This window comes from Synchiropus splendidus, chromosome 19 (genome assembly GCF_027744825.2).
Source record: "Synchiropus splendidus isolate RoL2022-P1 chromosome 19, RoL_Sspl_1.0, whole genome shotgun sequence".
NCBI lineage: Eukaryota > Metazoa > Chordata > Actinopteri > Syngnathiformes > Callionymidae > Synchiropus > Synchiropus splendidus.
In genome coordinates this window covers 5631264-5656080 of record NC_071352.1, presented here as the reverse complement: position 1 = coordinate 5656080, position 24817 = coordinate 5631264, and the positions used below count along the sequence as shown (strand labels likewise).

The 24817-nt window shown below is 41.8% G+C and overlaps 2 protein-coding genes and 1 gene segment (V, D, J or C); 2 read left to right on the top strand and 1 right to left on the bottom strand.

The window, feature by feature from the left end:
• Positions 1–24817, bottom strand: part of sez6l2 (seizure related 6 homolog (mouse)-like 2) — a 118823-nt gene that overhangs the window by 21878 nt on the left and 72128 nt on the right. The window lies entirely within an intron of this gene.
• Positions 12005–15984, top strand: LOC128751377 (immunoglobulin heavy variable 4-38-2-like). The segment is given in 3 exon segments: positions 12005–12048; positions 12118–12551; positions 15922–15984. Coding segments are annotated over 3 exon segments (540 nt in total).
• Positions 21539–22910, top strand: LOC128751376 (general transcription factor II-I repeat domain-containing protein 2A-like). The gene is given in 2 exon segments (XM_053852341.1): positions 21539–22296; positions 22298–22910. Coding segments are annotated over 2 exon segments (1371 nt in total).

The following is a 24817-nucleotide window of genomic DNA, read 5'->3' as shown; positions in this document are numbered from 1 at the left end:
AGCCTGGACACCTACCCACACCTTCATAAAGTGGCTGATCAACTTGACCTCGCCATAGTTGCTACAGTTCTGAGCATCCCTTTGTTCATTCATCTACACCAGGACACTATCCTTCTAGTCATCATCCTCTCAGTCTCAGTCTGGTTCACCGCTCTCCCTCCTGCCCCCCGACTCTTCAATGTATGAAGAGCTGACTTCACTTCTACCTTGCTGGATTATAAGATAAGATGGACTTTATTGATCTGACCTTACATTACAGCAAGGTAGAGGTGAAGTCAGCTCTGTGTAGGATGAAGAGTCGGGAGGCAGGAGGGAGACTGCTTAACCAGACTGTCTGATCCACCATCGCACCTTATGTATATCTTTCCACCTCTCTCTCTCATTCTCTCTATTCATCAGTTGCCTGAAACACTCTTCATCTTTTTCCCCTCCGTGTTAGTGATAGCAACCTCTCTATGCCCGTTGTCTCCGAGTTCTGGCTCATCATCCCACTTTCCTTTGCTGAGATCTCTTTTGCAGAAACTCTCCTGAACCCCATCACTCCACCACCAAGGCTTCGTGTCCTTCTTTCTCTTAACCGACGATACACCTAGGAATGGGCGATACATCGAGATTTGCGATTTCTCGATACGTTTCATGAAATCGAGAAAGATTTTGGCATATCGAAGATTTCGCCACTCTGCTCCCCCCCCCCCCACTGCTGTGGAGCTGTCCGCTCGCCTCCTTCTTGCGTTCCCAAAGGCACTGGTTCCCCCTCCCCAAGAGCCATATATGGCTGTGCCCTCCCCTGCCCCTGCGTGTAAGCGACGTGTGTGTGTTGATAACTCATTCACCATGGCGGTGTCCACAGAAGCGGGCACGAGATATTTCGTAGCAAAGAAAAAGACAAACGGCTCCATTATATGGCAATATAGTGGTACCTTGGTTTTCGAACGTCCCGGACTTCGAACAAATCAGAGTTCGAACAAAAATTTCGAGATTTTTTGCTGTCGATTTCGAATGAAAATCCAGAACTCGAACACCCCCGACAAAAGCCAGAAAAACATAACATGCACAGACTGATCAGCTGACCCACGACACACTTTGTTATTGTTTATAACGCAGCCTCTATGCAAACGTGTCCCGTTAGCTACATTTACTGACTGTTTTCTGCTACTGTTGTCGGCTGGAGCTGGGACAGGGATGAGGCGAGTCTCGGACAGAGCGTTACTTGGTTTATCACTTTGTCACAGCCAAACTGCACAGAAGAGCACATTCAGAGCTGGACACGCACCGGGCACCTCTTCACTTCTGGAGAGACGTCACTCACTCGGCAACCCCTCCCACATGCAGCGGCCACACACATAGAGGAACAGCGCACCTGCAGCAGACACTCTACATTCACTCCTACAAAAGACTATTTTAAGGCTTGGAATGCATTATTTCTTTTTCCATTCATTGTAATGGGAAAAATCGACTCAGATTTCAAACAAATCGCTTCTCAAACGGCCGTCTGGAACGGATTGTGGTCGAGAACCGAGGTACCAGTATACTTCAGATTTAAACAGTCAGATGATGAGCTGAAATATGTAACGTGTTTTTCGGACTATATGCCGCAACTTTTTTCTCGCTGTCTGAAGGCTAATATATGGATTTTTACAAGGGATGCTCCAATCGATCGGCCACCGATAATGAAAGGCTGACCTCTGATCAGCATTCACCAATCACTGCCTGTCACTGCCGATCACAAAATCTGATCACATGTGACAGCCGGCGCTCTGATGAAGCACCGCCCGCGGGTTGTGATGCGTCGCTCCTGCTTCCCTTCCTGCCAACTCACCTGGCAATAGCATGTCTAATGTTGAGGTTTTTTTTCAGTCTGTCATGTAAAGTTTGCGTCCTGCAGCACATGCACATTAAAAGGCATCAACGCCACAAATTACATACAATATTTAAAACACCAGCACTTGACGGAGCACAGAGTTTTCTGGTGCTCATGAAAGTGAAACAGCAGGAACCAGCGGTCTGAGCGAGACATTCGGAACACGAAGCATATTGCCCAAGAAGTAATCATTAATTTCACCGAGCCAGATGACCGGTCTTTCTCAGGTGTTGTTTTAAGACGGAATCAACCGCAACCGAATCTGTTTTGTGTGTGTCAGATGCAGTATTCTTTGACCACCTGAATCTGAAACCTTTGCAGACGTCCAGGGTGGGAACTTTCATAAAAGAGGTTGAAGACAGTTGCTTCCATATGGACCCCTGTGTGTCATATATCGAGATATAGCAGAAACATAATGAGATTAGTTTTTTTTCTCAATAAAAAAACGACCACTGATTCATAAATATATTATTCTACAAAAACAAATCTTATTAGACCCCAAGTTATTTATCATAGGACTTTACCTAGAAAAACATAAATATGATATGAGCGTGCATTTATCGAACTTAGTATTTTGGTTGCAAAAAAATTTATTTCTGTAATGTGGAAAAATGTGAAAGACCAAAGATAAAGCCGTGGTTGCATATGTTGCTGTCTTGTTTACCATTAGAAAGAATTACATATACACTAAGAGGGGAAAAAATACATTTGAACAAATTTGTAATCCTTTTATATGTTATGTGAAAGATTCACACTTGGAAGTACACATATGAATCGGACTCAAGTGCAGTTCCAGTTTTTTTTTCTTGGTGTAGTTTATTACTTGGTTAAGAGTACAATCTTTTGTTTCTGCTGTTGTTATAGGTTTTTGTTTTTTGTAATATTTTATTATTATTCTTTCCCCTTATTAGTGCATGGTAATATTTTGAAAAGATGAATAATTATATTTTATGGATGTTTGAAAAATAGGTATGAAATGTGAATAAGGAGCCATTAAATGACAAATAACTTACCCAATTAATTATATGCAGAAATAAGAAAAATAATAAGGTCAAAATGAAAAACATATCATAATAGTCTATAATTCATAAATGATTTCAATGGAAACAAATGAGAACACAAACATGCATCACAAGGTATATGACATCATCACAACAAAAATCACACCAGACATTCTCTCCCAATGGAGTAAAACTAACTCGCGGAATTTGAATTAATTTATGTGACAAGACAAAACAAAGAGGCTTGGAGAAACTCGTGCACATCTTCCTTCACCGTCTGTCTAAATCATTTCATTTGCTGCTGTTCACTTTCATGCAAATGAAGCTGCTATAAAAGGTGGGGGTCATGTTGTGGAAGCAGCAGAAGCTCTCATCAGATCACCTTCACCATGTTCTCTGTTGCTCTGCTGCTGCTGTTTACAGCTGGATCCTGTGAGTCTCATTAAGAAGCAACAGTCTCTCTGATATTCTGACTCCATAACCAACATGTTTCCTCCACAGGGGTCCAGTGTCAGCAGCTCACCCAGCCTCCCTCTGTGAACCTACAGCCGGGTCAGCGTCTGACCATCACCTGTCAGGTCTCCTATTCTGTTAGTGGCTGGTGGACAGCCTGGATCAGACAGCCTGCTGCAGGAACACTGGAGTGGATTGGGAACAATGCAGGTTCAAGCTCTAACTACAAAGAGTCACTGAAGAGCAAATTTCGCATTAGTTCAGATTCCTCCAACAACAGAGTGACTCTGACCGGAGAGAACATGCAGCCTGGAGACTCGGCCGTCTATTACTGTGCCAGAGACCCACAACAACACAAAACACCAGCAGACCTGAACAGAAACCCACAAACCACCAGAGGGGGAGTCACAGACCAACAGCCACTGTCAAACATCTCCACTCTCATTCTCCACCAACTTGTTCACAACAGTAATAATCACATGGTCAGAAGCTCCATGAGTGTTTCTCTTGTGATGTTCATGATGGATTCAAAATGTCAGAGAAAGAAAAGATGCTTCAGTCAGCTCAAATGTTGAATCTTTCTTCAGCAGGACACACAGATGAAGCTGTTTCATCAATCAAACTTTTACAGTCACATTTAAAGGTGTTGGCTTCATGGAACCAACAATCCAAAGTCATCCTCAGAAAACACATCAAAGATCCTCAAACCTCCTCGTCTTGACTGCAGCTAAATATTTTGTTTGTTCAAGGGTTAAATATCACACACGTCTCTGTTGGAGGGAAAAGATAGATCCATTACAGACAATAGTTACAACAGCAACCAAACAATAACTTCGTATCTATAACTTTGTCGGCAAATAAAATTGATAAACTGGACCATGAATTTCACGACATGAAGTCCTTGAATAAAGATACACTGAAGAAGTGAAACTGAACAAACATGTCATGTTACAAGTTCAATAAAATAAATGATAAACTGAGTGCTAAATTAAAATGAAATGGAAAAATTGAATGTGAAAGACAAAGACCTGATTCCATGGCTGTGGATGAGAGGCGGAGTCGTCCTCACAAACATGGCTGTCATGTGTAAATATGTCTCCATTTCCCTGTAGAGGGAGGGCTATGCAAACCTTCTCTGACATAAACTCTGGTTCAGAAATGTTAGCTGGGAATATAGGAGTCCCTGAAACTCATGCGACAGAGAGCAATCATGATCTTCTGCTGGTTCATCTGCATAGTTGGTTTTCATGGTGAGACTTGATTGAGACAAACACACCTCTGTTTTATTTGCTTGTTGTTGATGCTGATTATTGATTCCAGGAGTCTGGTCTGAGATCAGACTGGACCAGAGTTCCTCTGAGGTGAAGAGACCTGGAGACACAGTCAAACTCTCCTGTGTCACCTCGGGGTTTGATATGACCAGCTACTACATGCACTGGATAAGACAGAAGCCTGGTGAAGGTCTGGAGTGGATTGGGAGGATGAATGCTGGAAGTAACTCAGCAGAATATGCCAGCTCCTTTGAGGGTCGCTTCATCATGACTGAAAACGTCCCGAGCAGCACTCAGTATCTGCAGCTCAACCGTCTGACCACAGAAGACTCTGCAGTTTATTTCTGTGCTCGAGGCCACAGTGTGTAAAAACACAGGACACACTGCACAACAACCTCCACAGCTGATCAACTTGACCTCGCCATAGTTGCTACAGTTCTGAGCATCCCTTTGTTCATTCATCTACACCAGGACACTATCCTTCTAGTCATCATCCTCTCAGTCTCAGTCTGGTTCACCGCTCTCCCTCCTGCCCCCCGACTCTTCAATGTATGAAGAGCTGACTTCACTTCTACCTTGCTGGATTATAAGATAAGATGGACTTTATTGATCTGACCTTACATTACAGCAAGGTAGAGGTGAAGTCAGCTCTGTGTAGGATGAAGAGTCGGGAGGCAGGAGGGAGACTGCTTAACCAGACTGTCTGATCCACCATCGCACCTTATGTATATCTTTCCACCTCTCTCTCTCATTCTCTCTATTCATCAGTTGCCTGAAACACTCTTCATCTTTTTCCCCTCCGTGTTAGTGATAGCAACCTCTCTATGCCCGTTGTCTCCGAGTTCTGGCTCATCATCCCACTTTCCTTTGCTGAGATCTCTTTTGCAGAAACTCTCCTGAACCCCATCACTCCACCACCAAGGCTTCGTGTCCTTCTTTCTCTTAACCGACGATACACCTAGGAATGGGCGATACATCGAGATTTGCGATTTCTCGATACGTTTCATGAAATCGAGAAAGATTTTGGCATATCGAAGATTTCGCCACTCTGCTCCCCCCCCCCCCACTGCTGTGGAGCTGTCCGCTCGCCTCCTTCTTGCGTTCCCAAAGGCACTGGTTCCCCCTCCCCAAGAGCCATATATGGCTGTGCCCTCCCCTGCCCCTGCGTGTAAGCGACGTGTGTGTGTTGATAACTCATTCACCATGGCGGTGTCCACAGAAGCGGGCATGAGATATTTCGTAGCAAAGAAAATGACAAACGGCTCCATTATATGGCAATATAGTGGTACCTTGGTTTTCGAACGTCCCGGACTTCGAACAAATCAGAGTTCGAACAAAAATTTCGAGATTTTTTGCTGTCGATTTCGAGCGAAAATCCAGAACTCGAACACCCCCGAAAAAAGCCAGAAAAACATAACATGCACGGACCGATCAGCTGACCCACGACGCACTTTGTTATTGTTTATAACGCAGCCTCTATGCAAACGTGTCCCGTTAGCTACATTTACTGACTGTTTTCTGCTACTGTTGTCGGCTGGAGCTGGGACAGGGATGAGGCGAGTCTGGGACAGAGCGTTACTTGGTTTATGACTTTGTCACAGCCAAACTGCACAGAAGAGCACATTCAGCGCTGGACACGCACCGGGCACCTCTTCACTTCTGGAGAGACGTCACTCACTCGGCAACCCCTCCCACATGCAGCGGCCACACACATAGAGGAACAGCGCACCTGCAGCAGACACTCTACATTCACTCCTACAAAAGCCTATTTTAAGGCTTGGAACGCATTATTTCTTTTTCCATTCACTGTAATGGGAAAAATCGATTCAGATTTCGAACAAATCGCTTCTCGAACAGCCGTCTGGAACGGATTGTGGTCGAGAACCGAGGTACCAGTATACTTCAGATTTAAACAGTCAGATGATGAGCTGAAATATGTAACGTGTTTTTCGGACTATATGACGCAGCTTTTTTCTCGCTGTCTGAAGGCTAATATGTGGATTTTTACAAGGGATGCTCCAATCGATCGGCCACCGATAATGAAAGGCTGACCTCGGTGTGATCAGTGAATGCCGATCACAAAACCTGATCACATGTGACAGCCGGCGCTCTGATGAAGCACCGCCCATGGGTTGTGATGCGTTGCTCCTGCATCCCTCCCTGCCGACCCACCTGGCAACAGCATGTCTAATGTTGAGTTTTTTTTTCAGTCTGTCATGTAAAGTTTGCATCCTGTAGCACATGCACATTAAAAGGCATCAACGCCACAAATTAAATACGATATTATAAACACCAGCACTTGACGGGGCAGAGTTTTCTGGTGCTCATGAAAGTGAAACACCAGGAACCAGCTGTCACTCGTGGACACTCACCGGTCTGAGCGAGACATTTGGAACGTGAAGCATATTGCCCAAGAAGTAATCATTAATTTCACTGAGCCAGATGACCAGTCTCTCTGTTGATTTAAGACGGAATCAACCGCGACCGAATCTGCTGCTGTTTTGTGTGTGTCAGATGCAGTATTCTTTGACCACCTGAATCTGAAACCTTTGCAGACGTCCAGAGTGGGAACTTTCATAAAAGAGGTTGAAGACAGCTGCTTCCATATGGACCCCATGTGTGTCATATAATCGAGATATAGCAGAAACAAAAGATTAGTTTTTTTTCTCTACATCACCCATCCCTCGATACACCCAACACTTGCTTCGCACTTTCCCTCACCCCACTGCTCTAGTGGCTGTCCTGTACCACCAGAGCAGTGTGTTCACCTCTACCTGAACTCAGAACATTCACCTCGCCTCATCTTACACCATGAAATCTTGGGCATAAATACATTATTCTACAAAAACAAAAAAACAAATCTTATTAGACCCCAAGTTATTTATAGAAGGACTTTACCTAGAAAAACAAATATGTGCGTGCATTTATCGATCTTAATATTTTGGTTGCAAAATGTTAAGGTACGAGGGAACTAAAGCCAAGTGTGGAAGACATGGAGTGGGACCCAAGCGCAAGTGGTGATAGGCACAGGAGGCAGGAGCGAGTAAAAAATAGATATTTAATAATTAAACTACAACAGAACAGAAAGCGTCACCGAACGGGGAGAAACAGAGCGAACACAGAATGTAAAAACAGAGTAACCAAACTAATAGAAGTGCACAAACATGAGTAAAAAGTCCAAACAGAAAGCGTCACTGAACCGGGAGAAAACAAACTTAAATCACAGGGAACTAGTTTGAAAAAACACAAAAAACAGATAATCACAAAAGGAACCAGGGAGAACACGGAAGCAACGAGAAACAAAACACTAAACTCAGGCAGCAGGGTTTAACACAGAGTAACAAAAGAACAAGCTGGCGCACAGAACAGGAGACCTAACACAGGGAGAGACACAAGAACCAGGAGTTACCACAGGAGAATGAGAGTCCAAAATCACAGGAACCAGAGGACACATAACAGGGAACATGGAAACACAGACAATGGGATAAATAACGATCTGGCACACGGTGCTGGAGCCTAGGTGTTTTTGAAGTCAGTTCGTCAGGGGTTAATCGGCTCCAGCCGTGTGCCAAAGGAACAGAGGGAGAAACGCAAAACCAGGACACTTAGCCAGGAAGCGGAGTCATGACACAAAAAAATGTATTGCTGCAATGTGGAAAAATGTGAAAGACCAAAGATAAAGCCGTGGTTGCGTATGTTGATGTCTTGTTTACCATTAGAAAGAATTACATATACACTAAGAGGGGGAAAAATATATTTGAAAAAATGTGTAATCCTTTTAAATGTTATGTGAAAGATTCAGACTTGGAAGTACACATATGAATCGGACTCAAGTGCAGTTCCAGTTTTTTTTTCTTGGTGCACTTTATTACTTGGTTAAGAGTACAATCTTTTGTTTTTGCTGTTGTTATAGTTTTTTGTATTATTTTATTATTATTCTTTCCCCTTATTAGTGCATGGTAATATTTTGAAAAGATGAATAATTACATTTTGGCAAAAAATAAAAAATCCATAAATATGTTTGAAAAATACGTATGAAATGTGAATAAGGAGCCATTAAATGACAAATAACTTACCCAATTAATTATATGCAGATATACGAAAATAATGAGTTCAAAATGAAAAACACAACATAATAGTCTATAATTCATAAATGATTTCAATGGAAACAAATGAGAACACAAACATGCAACACATATACCTCATATGACATCATCACAACAAAAATCACACCAGATATTCTCTCTCGATGGAGTAAAACTGACTGGCGGAATTTGAATTACATTATGTGACAAGACAAAACAAAGAGGCTCGTAGAAACTCGTGCACATCTTCCTTCACGGTCTGTCTAAATCACTTCATTTGCAGCTGTCCACTTTCATGCAAATGAAGCTGCTATAAAAGGTGGGGGTCATGTTGTGGAGGCAGCAGAAGCTCTCATCAAATCACCTTCACCATGTTCTCTGTTGCTCTGCTGCTGCTGTTTACAGCTGGATCCTGTGAGTCTCTTTGAGAAACAACAGTCTGTCTGATATTCTGACTCCATAACCAACATGTTTCCTCCACAGGGGTCCAGTGTCAGCAGCTCACCCAGCCTCCCTCTGTGAACCTACAGCCGGGTCAGCGTCTGACCATCACCTGTCAGGTCTCCTATTCTGTTAGTAGCTATTGGACAGCCTGGATCAGACAGCCTGCTGCAGGAACACTGGAGTGGATTGGGAACAATGCAGGTTCAAGCTCTAACTACAAAGAGTCACTGAAGAGCAAATTCCGCATTAGCTCAGATTCCTCCAACAACAGACTGACTCTGACCGGAGAGAACATGCAGCCTGGAGACTCGGCCGTCTATTACTGTGCCAGATTAGCACAACAACACAAAACATCAGCAGACCTGAACAAAAACCCACAAACCACCAGAGGGGGAGTCACAGACCAGCAGCCACTGTCAAACATCTCCACTCTCATTCTCCACCAACTTGTTCACAACAATAATAATCACATGGTCAGAAGCTCAATGAGTCTTTCTCTAGTGATGTTCATGATGGAGAGTTATGGAGAAGTTATTCACAGGAATGCTGAATGACGGAGTGTGGCTGAGTGCGTGTGATAATTTGAAGTTGCAGGCGGAGTTCAAAGACAGGAGTGAGCCACACTGGAGGAACAAACATTGGAACTTATTAGAGGGCCCAAGGTCAGACGGAGGAGGCTGGGAAGTACCATCTTCTCCAGAGCTGGAAGGAGCTGATCCTGATAAGAGCCCCTTGGGTCCGGAACGGGTGTGCATGCTTTGTGATTGTTGCCATGGTTACAAGGGAACCAGTGACCAGGACTGTCGCTTTTTTTTGTCGCTCTACCGGACTACTGCTAAGGCTAAGTCAGGTGTAGTTGCTGACCCAGAATTCTGCTTTTGCATTAGACTCCTCTGTCAGGGAATACATTTTTTGGATATAACTTGTTGGATTTTTGGTAGACATTCTCATGAGTAAACGAACGTGCGGAGGTACACAGGAGGTGTATTTCCAACAACACACAGATGAAGCTGCTTCATCAATCAAACTGTTCCAGTGACATTTAATGGTGTCGGCCTCATGGAACCAACAATCCAAAGTCATCCTCAGAAAACACATCAAAGATCCTAAAACCTCCTCGCCTTGACTGCAGCAGAATATTTTGTTTGTTCAAGGGTTAAATATCACACACGTCTTTGTTGGAGAGAAAAGACAGATCCATTACAGACACCAACAGCAACCAAACTATAACTTCGTCTCTATGACTTTATCGGCAAATAAAATTGATAAACTGGACCATGAATTTCATGACATGAAGTCCTTGAATAAAGATACAGTGAAGAAGTGAAACTGAACAAACATGTCATGTTACAAGTTCAATTAAATAAATGTTCATGGTTGTTTAACTGAGTGCTAAATGAAAATGAAATGGAATCATCAAAGTTGAATGTGAAAGACAAAGACCTGATTCCTGGGCTGTGGATGAGAGGCGGAGTCGTCCTCACAAACATGGCTGTCATGTGTAAATATGTCTCTATTTCCCTGTAGAGGGAGGGCTATGCAAACCTTCTCTGACATAAACTCTGGTTCAGAAATGTGAGCTGGGAATATAGGAGTCCCTGAAAGTCATGCGACAGAGAGCAATCATGATCTTCTGCTGGTTCATCTGCATAGTTAGTTTTCATGGTGAGACTTGATTGAGACAAACACACCTCTGTTTTTCTTGCTCGTTGTTGATGCTGATTATTGATTCCAGGAGTCTGGTCTGAGATCAGACTGGACCAGAGTTCCTCTGAGGTGAAGAGACCTGGAGACACAGTCAAACTCTCCTGTGTCACCTCGGGGTTTGATGTGACCAGCTACTACATGCACTGGATAAGACAGAAGCCTGGTGAAGGTCTGGAGTGGATTGGGACGATGAATGCTGGAAGTAACTCAGCAGAATATGCCAGCACCTTTGAGGGTCGCTTCATCATGACTGAAAACGTTCCGAGCAGCACTCAGTATCTGCAGCTCAACCGTCTGACCACAGAAGACTCTGCAGTTTATTTCTGTATATTACACAGTGTGTAAAAACACAGGACACGCTGCACAACAACCTCCACAGCTGCCAGCACTGCAGTGGAGGAACCACTGATCTGGTCATGGTGCAACCTGAGGGCCACATGAGGCCCCTTGACAGCCCCGCCCTGGTCCTTATGAGCACAACAGCAAAAGATAAATGATACTTTCAAAGCAGAGACTCAATATTGAGTTTTCACCACACATTTGCTAAATAAACATGAAAGAAATAAATATGAAGTGATGTCACTTGCTAACTTCATGATCACTCCTGTATGAAATCAAGTGCGTTTTCCCACTCAAATTTCACAAACAAAATTAATTGGATTTTCTTTATTTTGAGATGAAAAGTGAACCAAACACAAAGTCAGCAGATCATAGTTCAGATAATAATTGTTGAAGTCAGCTGATATTATTAGAGTAAAACTGAAGGAATACAAAGAACTGAATTCAGCTTTGAAATGATCCCAGTTGAGGGTGTGACCATTGTACACTGAGGAGTTTTTCCATCAGGTTCCTGTCCCAAGGTGGACATCAAGGGGTTAGCCCACAGTGACAGAGGCTCGGACAGAAACCTGCTTGTTGACAGAATGTAGATGGACCTCACGCCAAACACTGCTCAACACAACAGTGAGCATCAGTGAAATCTGACTTGGCTGCCATCAGTCGAATCTTCTCTCGTGATGATGAAGCAGGTCTCATTCACTTTTGCCCCAGATCATGAAAAACACTTCCAAGTCTTTATTTGACTGAATGGACTCTTGACTAGTCATGATGCAAATGAAGCTGCTATAAAAGGTGGGGGTCATGTTGTGGAGGCAGCAGAAGCTCTCATCAGATCACCTTCACCATGTTCTCTGTTGCTCTGCTGCTGCTGTTTACAGCTGGATCCTGTGAGTCTCTTTGACAAACAACAGTCTGTCTGATATTCTGACTCCATAACCAACATGTTTCCTCCACAGGGGTCCAGTGTCAGCAGCTCACCCAGCCTCCCTCTGAGAACCTACAGCCGGGTCAGCGTCTGACCATCACCTGTCAGGTCTCCTATTCTGTTAGTAGCTATTGGACAGCCTGGATCAGACAGCCTGCTGCAGGAACACTGGAGTGGATCGGGCAGAAATATACGTCAAGCACCTACTATAAAGAGTCACTGAAAAGCAAATTCAGAATCGATGATGATTCCTCCAACAACAGAGTGACTCTGACCGGAGAGAACATGCAGCCTGGAGACTCAGGCGTCTATTACTGTGCCAGAGACCCACAACAACACAAAACACCAGCAGACCTGAACAAAAACCCACAAACCACCAGAGGGGGAGTCACAGACCAGCAGCCACTGTCAAACATCTCCACTCTCATTCACCAACAACTTGTTCACAACAATAATAATCACATGGTCAGAAGCTCAATGAGTGTTTCTCTTGTGATGTTCATAATGGATTCAAAATGTCAGAGAAAGAAAAGACGCTTCAGTCAGCTGAAATGTTGAATCTTTCTTCAGCAGGACACACAGATGAAGCTGTTTTATCAATCAAACTTTTCCAGTCACATTTAAAGGTGTCGGCTTCATGGAACCAACAATCCAAAGTCATCCTCAGAAAACACATCAAAGATCCTAAAACCTCCACACCTTGACTGCAGCTAAATATTTTGTTTGTTCAAGGGTTAAATATCACACACGTCTCTGTTGGAGGGAAAAGATAGATCCATTACAGAGACCAGTTACAACAGCAACCAAACTATTGGATTTAATTGTCTCTCTAAGTTTGTCAAATAAAATGGATAAACTCAACCATGAATCTCATGACATGAAGTCCTTGAATAAAAATACACAGAACAAGTGGAACTGAACAAATGTGTCATGTTCCAAGTTTAATAAAATAAATGCTTAAATGTATTAAAAATGTTTAACTGAGTGCAAAATGAAAATGAAATGGAAAAATTGAATGTGAAAGACAAAGACCTGATTCCTGGGCTGTGGATGAGAGGCGGAGTCGTCCTCACAAACATGGCTGTCATGTGTAAATATGTCTCTATTTCCCTGTAGAGGGAGGGCTATGCAAACCTTCTCTGACATAAACTCTGGTTCAGAAATGTGAGCTGGGAATATAGGAGTCCCTGAAACTCATGTGACAGAGAGCAATCATGATCTTCTGCTGGTTCATCTGCATAGTTAGTTTTCATGGTGAGACTTGATTGAGACAAACACACCTCTGTTTTTCTTGCTTGTTGTTGATGCTGATTATTGATTCCAGGAGTCTGGTCTGAGATCAGACTGGACCAGAGTTCCTCTGAGGTGAAGAGACCTGGAGACACAGTCAAACTCTCCTGTGTCACCTCGGGGTTTGATATGACCAGCTACTACATGCACTGGATAAGACAGAAGCCTGGTGAAGGTCTGGAGTGGATTGGGACGATGAATGCTGGACGTAACTCAGCAGAATATGCCAGCACCTTTGAGGGTCGCTTCATCATGACTGAAAACGTTCCGAGCAGCACTCAGTATCTGCAGCTCAACCGTCTGACCACAGAAGACTCTGCAGTTTATTTCTGTATATTACACAGTGTGTAAAAACACAGGACACGCTGCACAACAACCTCCACAGCTGCCAGCACTGCAGTGGAGGAACCACTGATCTGGTCATGGTGCAACCTGAGGGCCACATGAGGCCCCTTGACAGCCCCTCAGGAGCACTACAGCAAAACAGAGATAGTACATGAGTGTTCAACACATATATTTGCTTCGTGTGTGGAGTGACATAATGACACAATAATACAATAGAAATGGACATTTCAGTGATTTAAAGTCCTCGTGTTCAGAAATATTTGGGATCTGGACACTTCTGAACAACATCATTGTTGAACCATGCTTGAAAACTATGAACGCAGAACAATATCTGCAATTATTAACGAGTCATTTAATCCCCCAAATTACATAATCAAAATGTTACACATGAAAACAGACGTAAATATGAAGTGATATTCATGTGCTACATTAATAATGAACCTGAGCCAACTATCCTTCCTCACTATCACACTTGTCACTGTTGCCAAACATCTACTCCAAACTCCTGCTGGATGTTCAATAAAAGCCATTTACATCTCATAACTTTGCTACTTGTGATGGAGGCCAGCAGAATGAAACCATTCAGGTTTGTGTCACTGTCAGACTGAAGTTCTCTGTTGATATCTATTTTTAAAAAGTTAATTCATTGAAACAAGGACGCAGCACACAGGAATATACATCAACATAACGTCAAGCTGGAAAACTGCTCTTGTGTTCAAAGGTTTTTCATTAAATTGTATTATTACACAAACTAAGAGGGATTCCACAGATTCAAGTTTGACTTCAACAACTGCATACATCGTGGTCCACACAAATATGAATTCATTTGTCCAACAAAAATACCAAAAAGCTATAAAATACCAATTATTTATGTCAGTTCACTGTCAGTTAATTGTACAATACTCTTCACTAATCAGTTTTAAATCTGCAGACGAAACATTTTTGCTTTTATATTTGCACACTACAGACTGTTGAATTACACTGTTTAAATCTATTCAGGTTCAGTTCACAGCTCATTGTTCACGGAGGACAAACATTTCTTATGGGAAAAGAAATTCGACTATAAAGACAAATGACTGACAGCTAAAATATTAATTCCTGATGCTTTAAGATTATAAAAGTAAAACAGAAGCAATGTGTACAAAACCAAACAGAAACCAGGGGTGGCACCATCGTGTGCTCTATATTGGCTCAGGTTTTTGTGTGGACAGCTACCACTGTGTATACATGGGCCACAGTGATACATGCTCGTACAAAAACCTGCTGTGGTTGAGCTGCAGCTGCTCACAGCTTCGAGGGACGGCCAGAGTTGAGGACATGTGATACTTGACTGAGACGACTGTGTTGGGAGTATAAATAACACAAAATACAAAAATGACAGTTGCTTTAAAACCAAACTAAAACACACTGTGTTTGTGTCTCATAAACAATAGTTTCATTTCACATTACAACAGTTTTAGAAAGAGTATTTGAAAAGAAACAACCATTTCATAATTATATTTTACAGTGTGTGAAAATTTAAGTGAGATTTTTGGTGTACAGAGAAGAGAAACAAATTAACACCAACGTCACAAATTCATTAAAAAACAGACCAAAATAATCTCCAGAAACATTTTAATGTGATTTTGTGCTTTGAATTACTTTGAAATCACTATAAAACAGAATTCCGTCTGTTACTCTGTCACAGTTTATTTCAAGGACAAGAAAGTGTCTTCTCCACCTCAGAAAAGCTTCTGTGCCACATTGTAAGAGGGAGAGGAGAGTGTTTGGATGTCAACTGCTGCTGTGCTGAGCAGGACCAGTTCCTTCTCACTCAAGTGTTCGGTCAGTTCATCTGACCAATCGGCCTGAATCTCATTCAAAGCACTAATGTTGGCATTTTCTCAACAGACCTCACGGCCAAAAAGCTACTCAATATAGCATCAGTAGAATCTAATCTGGCTACGATCAGTCGAATCTTGAAAAACACTTCCAAGTCTTTATTTGACTGAATGGACTCTTGACTAGTCATGATGCAAATGAAGCTGCTATAAAAGGTGGGGGTCATGTTGTGGAGGCAGCAGAAGCTCTCATCAGATCACCTTCACCATGTTCTCTGTTGCTCTGCTGCTGCTGTTTACAGCTGGATCCTGTGAGTCTCTTTGAGAAACAACAGTCTCTCTGATATTCTGACTCCATAACCAACATGTTTCCTCCACAGGGGTCCAGTGTGAGCAGCTCACCCAGCCTCCCTCTGAGAACCTACAGCCGGGTCAGCATCTGACCATCACCTGTCAGGTCTCCTATTCTGTTAGTAGCTACTACACAGCCTGGATCAGACAGCCTGCTGCAGGAACACTGGAGTGGATTGGTCGTATATATACTTCAAGCTCCTACACCAAAGAGTCACTGAGAAGCAAATTCCGCATGAATGTAGATTCCTCCAACAACAGAGTGACTCTGACCGGAGAGAACATGCAGCCTGGAGACTCGGCCGTCTATTACTGTGCCAGATTAGCACAACAACACAAAACACCGGCAGACCTGAACAAAAACCCACAAACCACCAGAGGGGGAGTCACAGACCAGCAGCCACTGTCAAACATCTCCACTCTCATTCACCAAAAACTTGTTCACAACAGTAATAATCACATGGTCAGAAGCTCCATGAGTCTTTCTCTTGTGATGTTCATGGTGGATTCAAAATGTCAGAGAAAGAAAAGACGCTTCAGTCAGCTCATATGTTGACCTCTTGTTGGAATCTTTCTTCAGCAGGACACACAGATGAAGCTGCCTCATAAATCAAACAGTTCCAGTGACATTTAAAGGTGTCGGCCTCATGGAACCAACAATCCAAAGTCATCCTCAGAAAACAAAGATCCTCAAACCTCCTCACCTTGACTGCAGCAGAATATTTTGTTTGCTCAAGGGTTAAATATTACACACGTCTCTGTTGGAGGGAAAAGACAGATCCATTACATACACTAGTTACAACAGCAACCAAACTATTGGATTAAATCGTCTCTATAATGGATAAACTTGACCATGATTCTCATGTGAAAGTGAATAATCATGTCAAGTTACAAGTTCAATAAAATAATTGCTCAAATGCATTCAAACTGTTTAACTGAGTGCAAAAAAACTGAAAATGAAACGGAATCATCAAAGTTGAATTAGATAGACAAAGACCTGATTCCTGGGCTGTTCCTCACCATCACACTGTTGCCAAACATCTACTCCAAACTCCTGCTGGATGTTCAATAAAAGCCTTTTACATCTCATAACTTTGCTACTTGTGATGGAGACCAGCTGAATGAAACCATTCAGGTTTGTGTCACTGTCAGACTGAAGTTCTCTGTTGATATCTATTTTTAAAAAGTTAATTCATCGATACAAGGACGGAGCACACAGGAACATACATCAACATAACGTCAAGGTGGAAAACTGCTCTTGTGCGTACATTGTGCTTCACACAAATATGAATTCATTTGTCCCATAAAAATACCAAAAAGCTATAAAATACCAATTATGTATGTGAGTTCACTGTCAGCTACTTGTACAACACTCTACACTAATCACTTTTTTTCACTTGCAGACTAAACATTTTTGCTTTTATATTTGCACAGTAAAGACTGTTGAATTAAACACTTTTAAAATCTATTCAGGCTCAGCTTCGTTCATGGAGGATGGACATTTAGTTTCTAATGGGAAAAGTAATTCAAATCCAAAGACAAATTATTGACAGCTAAAATATAAATTCCTGATGTTTTAAGATTATAAAATTAAAAGAGAAGCAATGTTAACAAAACCAAACAGAAACCAGGGGTGGCACCATCGTGTGCTCTATATTGGCTCAGGTTTTTGTGTGGACAGCTACCACTGTGTATACGTGGGCCACAGTGATACATGCTCGTACAAAAACCTGCTGTGGTTGAGCTGCAGCTGCTCACAGCTCCGAGGGACGGCCAGAGTTGAGGCCATGTGATACTTGACTGAGACGACTGTGCTGGGAGTATAAATAACACAAAATAGAAAAATGACAGCTGCTTTAAAACCAAACTAAAACGGACTGTGTTTGTGTCTCATAAACAATAGTTTAATTTCACAGTACACTGTAAAAAAGTAAGTAGAAATTACAGTCAAAAACAGTCAAATCACAACAGTCGAAGGCCATAAAATGTAAAACTGTATATGAATGTAGAAAATACAAGAAAGTACTGGAAATCAATTAACTTTACATGACTTTAATTCTTATGGTTGTATTCAGTAGTAAACAAAGATTTTTTTTTTTGAAAATGAAAAAATACCGTTAAAAAAACAATATAAAACTGTAACATTCTGCAAAGTTAAAGGCTACCAGGAGGAAACAAACAGGCACTTGCAGTAGTGTTAGCTTTTTAAATTAAGATTTAAAATAAATTAAAACAACGTATAGGCCTGCAGAAGGTTCCAAGCTATCCATTTTAGTTTGTAGAAGAAGAAAAAAAAACGGTTGAATGATTGAATTCAAACATCAAATTGCTTCAAGTAGCATCTAAACTCATTTTAAAAGCATCTTGAAACATTACGTTTTATTTCTTATGATCTTTTGGTTTGACATTAACAACGCGCTTTATTGAAATTGACCAATCAGCGAACAGTATCGGACTCCCACTCCTTTAACCAGAGACCGTGAATGTCAAGTTACCACGTTCGTTGTTAACTTTGCCTCCAACAACCTCCGGACTGGTGGAAGAGAGGAGCTTCATCAGCGGTCTGGATTTTTGGAGTTTGCCACAGCCAGAAACTGAACCTGTCCTCAGTTTCCTTGCTAAGTAGCATTCATCAAAAAAGTTCATCCCATGGCGAGAGTGGCACTGCAGACAGCTAGCATGAAAACGGTGCTAATAACCCCATAGCTTTACGGCTAACTTACTAAACTTATACATGTTTAGATGTGTTTGGGAGGACAGTGTATTGGAACTGGTTTGACTGTTTTTGGAAGCGGCGGGCTAAAGCAGGATCGGTCGACAGTGTGCTGAAATAAGCTTCTGGTTAGCCTAGCGAATCGCTCGTGTTTGCTGCACATTGTTACCGTCGTAAATTTTACCGGCAAAGAAAATGCATTGTTAACGTCGTAAATTTTACCGGCAAAGAAAATGCATTGTTAACGTCGTAAATTTTAATAGCAAAGAAAATGTATTCTTGCAACGTATGTGGGGAAAACGTTCAGTCTGTAAAAACATATGTTTTGCATTGCAAATTGCGTCGCAATGAACCAATAATTGTAAGTTGTAAGTTGTAATCAGGTATTTTCAAGCTATACAGCTTTAAAGTCGCACTTCTATCGCCACCACAACAGCACGCTATCCGTTAGCGTTTTTCAGGATGTGATGAAAACGCCATTAAAATGCACCGTTTCACTTTGTGACCATGAGTGTGAGGGAACCAGCTGATTGCTCACTTAAAAGAACTCATCACGGAAGGGCGTCAGGTAGCTTGTCCAGTGAGAGGATGCAAAAGTGTTTTCACTGGTAAATCGTCTTTTACCTCTCACATGTCCAGAAAGCAAAAGACATTGGTCAGAAAATGTGAGTGGTGCTTCAGTCCACTATACACAATGTGACAGTCTAACTGCTTCAGTAGAGGAACCTGCTAGTTTTTCCGATATAGTGGAAACTCTAGGGGATGGGTCTAATTTCAGTGACCTGTATCTAAGAAATATATGTATGTTTTACATGAAACTACAGGGACAGCAACTTCTTCCAGTGTCTACCATTCAAAACATTGTTGAAGAAATACAGAATATCTATGAGTTGGGACAGACCTATACTTTGAATCGCCTAGACTTGCTTCTAAAAGATATTTCAATTTCAGATGCTGACATTGTAACAATCAGTGAAACCATGAAACAATCAGACCTATTTACAGCTTGCCACACAGGGCCTATGAGAACTGCATACTCACGAACTCGGTGCTTTAAAGATATGTTTAAATATGTGGATCCCCAAAGAATTGTGTTGGGCAGAGATGAGAACAGGACAGAGAGGCCTGCCTATTATATTCCTGTATAGGTATGCAGGTGTCAGGTTTTTGGCAGAGCCTTATGCCAGTGGATCATATTAATGTTTCTAAAACAGATGTTCTTGCTGACAGTTGTGATAGTAAAGTGTTTGTGTCAAACACATTTTTTCAGGAAAACCCAAGTTGTCTGAAGCTGGTGATATACCAGGATGCATTCGAAGTATGCATCCCAGTTCAGAAAAGACCTCAACATTTGATCGTACCCCCCCCATGTACGATCAAATGTTGATGTCTTTTCTGAACTGCTTGCTGATCTAAAAGAACTGGAGGATAATGGGATAACAGTGGGAGACAAACTTGTTGTAAAGGGAGCTCTCTACTGCATTGTTGGGGACAACCTAGGTTCTTCACACCATTGGTGGTTGATACAGAAATGTTTAGTTCATCTGAGTACTTCTGCAGATATTGTATAATTTCTCGAACTGAATTTCAGGGTGCTGATCCTAACATCTGTGGACTGGAGCGGACTCCAGAAACATACAGATCTGCCATTGAACAGCTTGAGACAGAGGAAGCTCCACAAGTACAAGGGATGAAGTTTAGGTCAGTATTTAATACTCTTGACATTTCTTCACCTGGCATGCCCCCCTGTCTTGGTCTTGACATATTTGAGGGTGTCCTCTCATATGATGTTGTCCTTTACCTCAAATACTTCATCAAAAGGAAGAGATGGTTCACGTACACAATTTTGAACAGGCGAATCAAGCAGTTCAAGTGCAAAGCAACAGATGCTGGCTCCAAACCTTGTGAGGTAAATCTTTTTACTCTTTTTTTTTTTAATTGGTGAAAAAGTGCAGGAGCCCCAAGAGGATGTATGGCAGTTGATTTTGCAGCTTAAGGACATTGTTGACCTGATTTGTGCTCAGCAAATTTCCAAGGCTCAGGCCGCTTACCTTGAAGTTCTTATCCAAGAATGTTTGGAAACCAGGAAGATTCTATTTCCAGACATCAATTTGAGACCCAAACACCATTATTTGCGCCATTATCAAGGACTGATCCTGAAATTTGGCCCACTGGTTAGGTTATGGACTATGCGTTTCGAGAGCAAACATAGTTACTTCAAAAGATGCACAAGGCAGCCAAAGAATTTCAAAAACCTGTGTTTGACTCTGTCAGAGGGGCATCAGATGTTTCATGCCTTTCCTTCTACTGCAGACCTGGGCAAATTACGGCCCGCGGGCCACATCCGGCCCTTTGTACGTCCCTGTCCGGCCCGCGTAAGACCAATCATAAACACCATAAATTAAACAATTTTTTTAAAACTTTTATTTTGAAATTTTATTTTGACTACATATACACGTCGTAGACGTAGCGCCTTCACGCGCGTATACACCTGAGTGAGTGAAGGTGATACTGTTCGCCAGGGTACCCTCAAGATGTCGGCACACCCCAAGAAAAGAAAAGTTGATAACGAATGCCGTATTTTCAACAAGACATGGACTGCCAAATATTTCTTTACAGAAATTAAAGGTAAAGCAGTGTGCTTAGTCTGTGGTACACAGGTTGCTGTGTTTAAAGAATATAATTTGAATCGCCACTACACGACCAAGCATGAAGATAAATACAGAAACCTGTCTGGTGAAGAGCGTGCAAGGGAGTCTGATGCATTGCTTGCAAAACTACAAACCCAACAAGGATTTTACACTAAACTTCACACTTCCAGAGATGCAGCCGTCAGGACAAGTTATGTAATTTCTCATAAAATCGCCAGAAAAAGTAAGGCATTTTCCGACGGAGAGTTTATTAAGGAGTGTTTATTGGACTCTGCTGAGCTGATGTGCCCAGAAAAAAAGGGCGCGTTTGAGAACGTTTCACTCTCCCGACGCACTGTAACGAGGCGGATTGAGGACATCGCGGGAAATTTAGAGCTGAAGAAAAGAGCGGCCGACTTTGACTTTTTTTCTCTGGCTTTGGATGAGAGCTGCGATGTACGTGACACCGCCCAGCTGCTCATCTTCTTACGTGGGATAACCGCAGACTTTCAAATCACGGAGGAGTTGGCAGCCATGCAGTCAATAAAAGGGACAACCACAGGTAATGACTTGTTCAGAGAGGTAAATGCATGTATGGACATGTTAGGACTGAAATGGGACAAGCTTGCAGGTGTGACAACAGATGGTTGTCCAAATCTGACCGGGAAAAATGTTGGACTTTTAAAGAGAATGCAGGATAAAGTGACAGAAATGAACCCTGATCAGAAATTGACATTTTTGCATTGTATCATACATCAGGAAGTGTTGTGTAAGACAGTGTTAAAAATGAAACATGTTGTTGATTCTGTCACTAAAATAGTTAACTTCATCAAAGCGAGAGCTTTAAATCACAGACAGTTTGTTGCTTTGTTGGAGGAAAATGAGGCTGAACATGGTGACATAAGCTATCACTGCACTGTTAGGTGGCTCAGCCTTGGCAAAATTCTGAAAAGTGTCTGGGACCTGAGAGACCAGATTCAGGAGTTCTGTGTTCAGAAAGGTCATGACGTCTCAGAACTTTCAGATGAAGACTGGTTGGCAGACCTCGGATTCACTGTGGATGAAACTGCAGAGCAAGGGCCTTTTTGTGCATGAGATGTACAGTGCAGTGAAGGCTTTTATGAGAAAACTGCAGCTTCTCTCAAGCCAAGTGAAGGACAACATTCTGACCCACTTGCCAACACTTAAGGAAGCCAAAAGATCAGGCGATCACCTCCAAAAGTACTCAACCATGTTAGAAACATTGCATGCAGAGTTTTCAAGGCGATTTCAAGATTTCAAAACTCTTGAGAGTGAAATGCACATGGTCTCTTCTCCCTTCAACTGCAGTGTGGATGATGCGCCAAGTGAAGTTCAGATGGAACTCATAGATCTGCAGTCTGACACACTTCTGGCAGATCACTTCAAGTCAGTCTCACTGCTGGATTTTTACTCCTCCCTCAAAGAGGAGAACTTTCCACACCTGAGGAAGCATGCTCAGAGGATCCTAGTCCTCTTTGGATCTACCTATCATTGTGAACAGACATTCTCAGTTATGAAGTTTAACAAATCCAAACATAGATCCTCTATGACTGATGACCACCTCTCAGCTGTCCTTCGCATAGCCACTTCAGACATTCCGCCAGATTTCAATGCCCTTGTTCAAGCCCAGAACAGACTGGATTATTCTCACTGAAGAGGTAACATGAGGTGGAGAACATTACAAGTTATTGTTGGTGGAAATTAACAAGTTAAAAATAAATTGCACTGGTTCAATGATTGTTTTTCTTATTTAACCAATACACCACAATTTCACATAACCTAATATAAATATTTACAGAGTGCTATATTCTTCTGATTATCAGTATCAGCTATTCAAAATATTTAATTTGAGCATTTTACAATGAAAGAAAGTTGGTGGCCCTCTGACACAATTCAGGTTTCTCATGCGGCCCCTGATAAAAATTAATTGCCCACCCCTGCTCTACATTCACTCCTACAAAAGCCTATTTTAAGGCTTGGAATGCATTATTTCTTTTTCCATTCATTGTAATGGGAAAAATCGACTCAGATTTCAAACAAATCGCTTCTCAAACGGCCGTCTGGAACGGACTGTGGTCGAGAACCGAGGTACCACTGTACTTCAGATTTAAACAGTTGGATGATGAGCAGAAAGATGTAACGTATTTTCCGGACTATATGCCGCAACTTTTTTCTCGCTGTCTGAAGGCTAATATGTGGATTTTTACAAGGGATGCTCCAATCGATCGGCCACCGATAATGAAAGGCTGACCTCTGATCAGCATTCACCAATCACTGCCTGTCACTGCCGATCACAAAATCTGATCACATGTGACAGCCGGCGCTCTGATGAAGCACCGCCCGCGGGTCGTGATGCGTCGCTCCTGCTTCCCTCCCTGCCAACTCACCTGGCAATAGCATGTCTAATGTTGAGGTTTTTTTTCAGTCTGTCATGTAAAGTTTGCGTCCTGCAGCACATGCACATTAAAAGGCATCAACGCCACAAATTAAATACAATATTTAAAACACCAGCACTTGACGGAGCACAGAGTTTTCTGGTGCTCATGAAAGTGAAACAGCAGGAACCAGCGGTCTGAGCGAGACATTCGGAACACGAAGCATATTGCCCAAGAAGTAATCATTAATTTCACCGAGCCAGATGACCGGTCTTTCTCAGGTGTTGTTTTAAGACGGAATCAACCGCGACCGAATCTGTTTTGTGTGTGTCAGATGCAGTATTCTTTGACCACCTGAATCTGAAACCTTTGCAGACGTCCAGGGTGGGAACTTTCATAAAAGAGGTTGAAGACAGTTGCTTCCATATGGACCCCTGTGTGTCATATATCGAGATATAGCAGAAACATAATGAGATTAGTTTTTTTTCTCAATAAAAAAACGACCACTGATTCATAAATATATTATTCTACAAAAACAAATCTTATTAGACCCCAAGTTATTTATCAAAGGACTTTACCTAGAAAAACATAAATATGATATGAGCGTGCATTTATCGATCTTAGTATTTTGGTTGCAAAAAAATTTATTTCTGTAATGTGGAAAAATGTGAAAGACCAAAGATAAAGCCGTGGTTGCATATGTTGCTGTCTTGTTTACCATTAGAAAGAATTACATATACACTAAGAGGGGAAAAAATACATTTGAACAAATTTGTAATCCTTTTATATGTTATGTGAAAGATTCACACTTGGAAGTACACATATGAATCGGACTCAAGTGCAGTTCCAGTTTTTTTTTCTTGGTGTAGTTTATTACTTGGTTAAGAGTACAATCTTTTGTTTTTGCTGTTGTTATAGGTTTTTTTTTTGTAAAATTTTATTATTATTCTTTCCCCTTATTAGTGCATGGTAATATTTTGAAAAGATGAATAATTATATTTTATGGATGTTTGAAAAATAGGTATGAAATGTGAATAAGGAGCCATTAAATGACAAATAACTTACCCAATTAATTATATGCAGAAATAAGAAAAATAATAAGGTCAAAATGAAAAACATATCATAGTAGTCTATAATTCATAAATGATTTCAATGGAAACAAATGAGAACACAAACATGCATCACA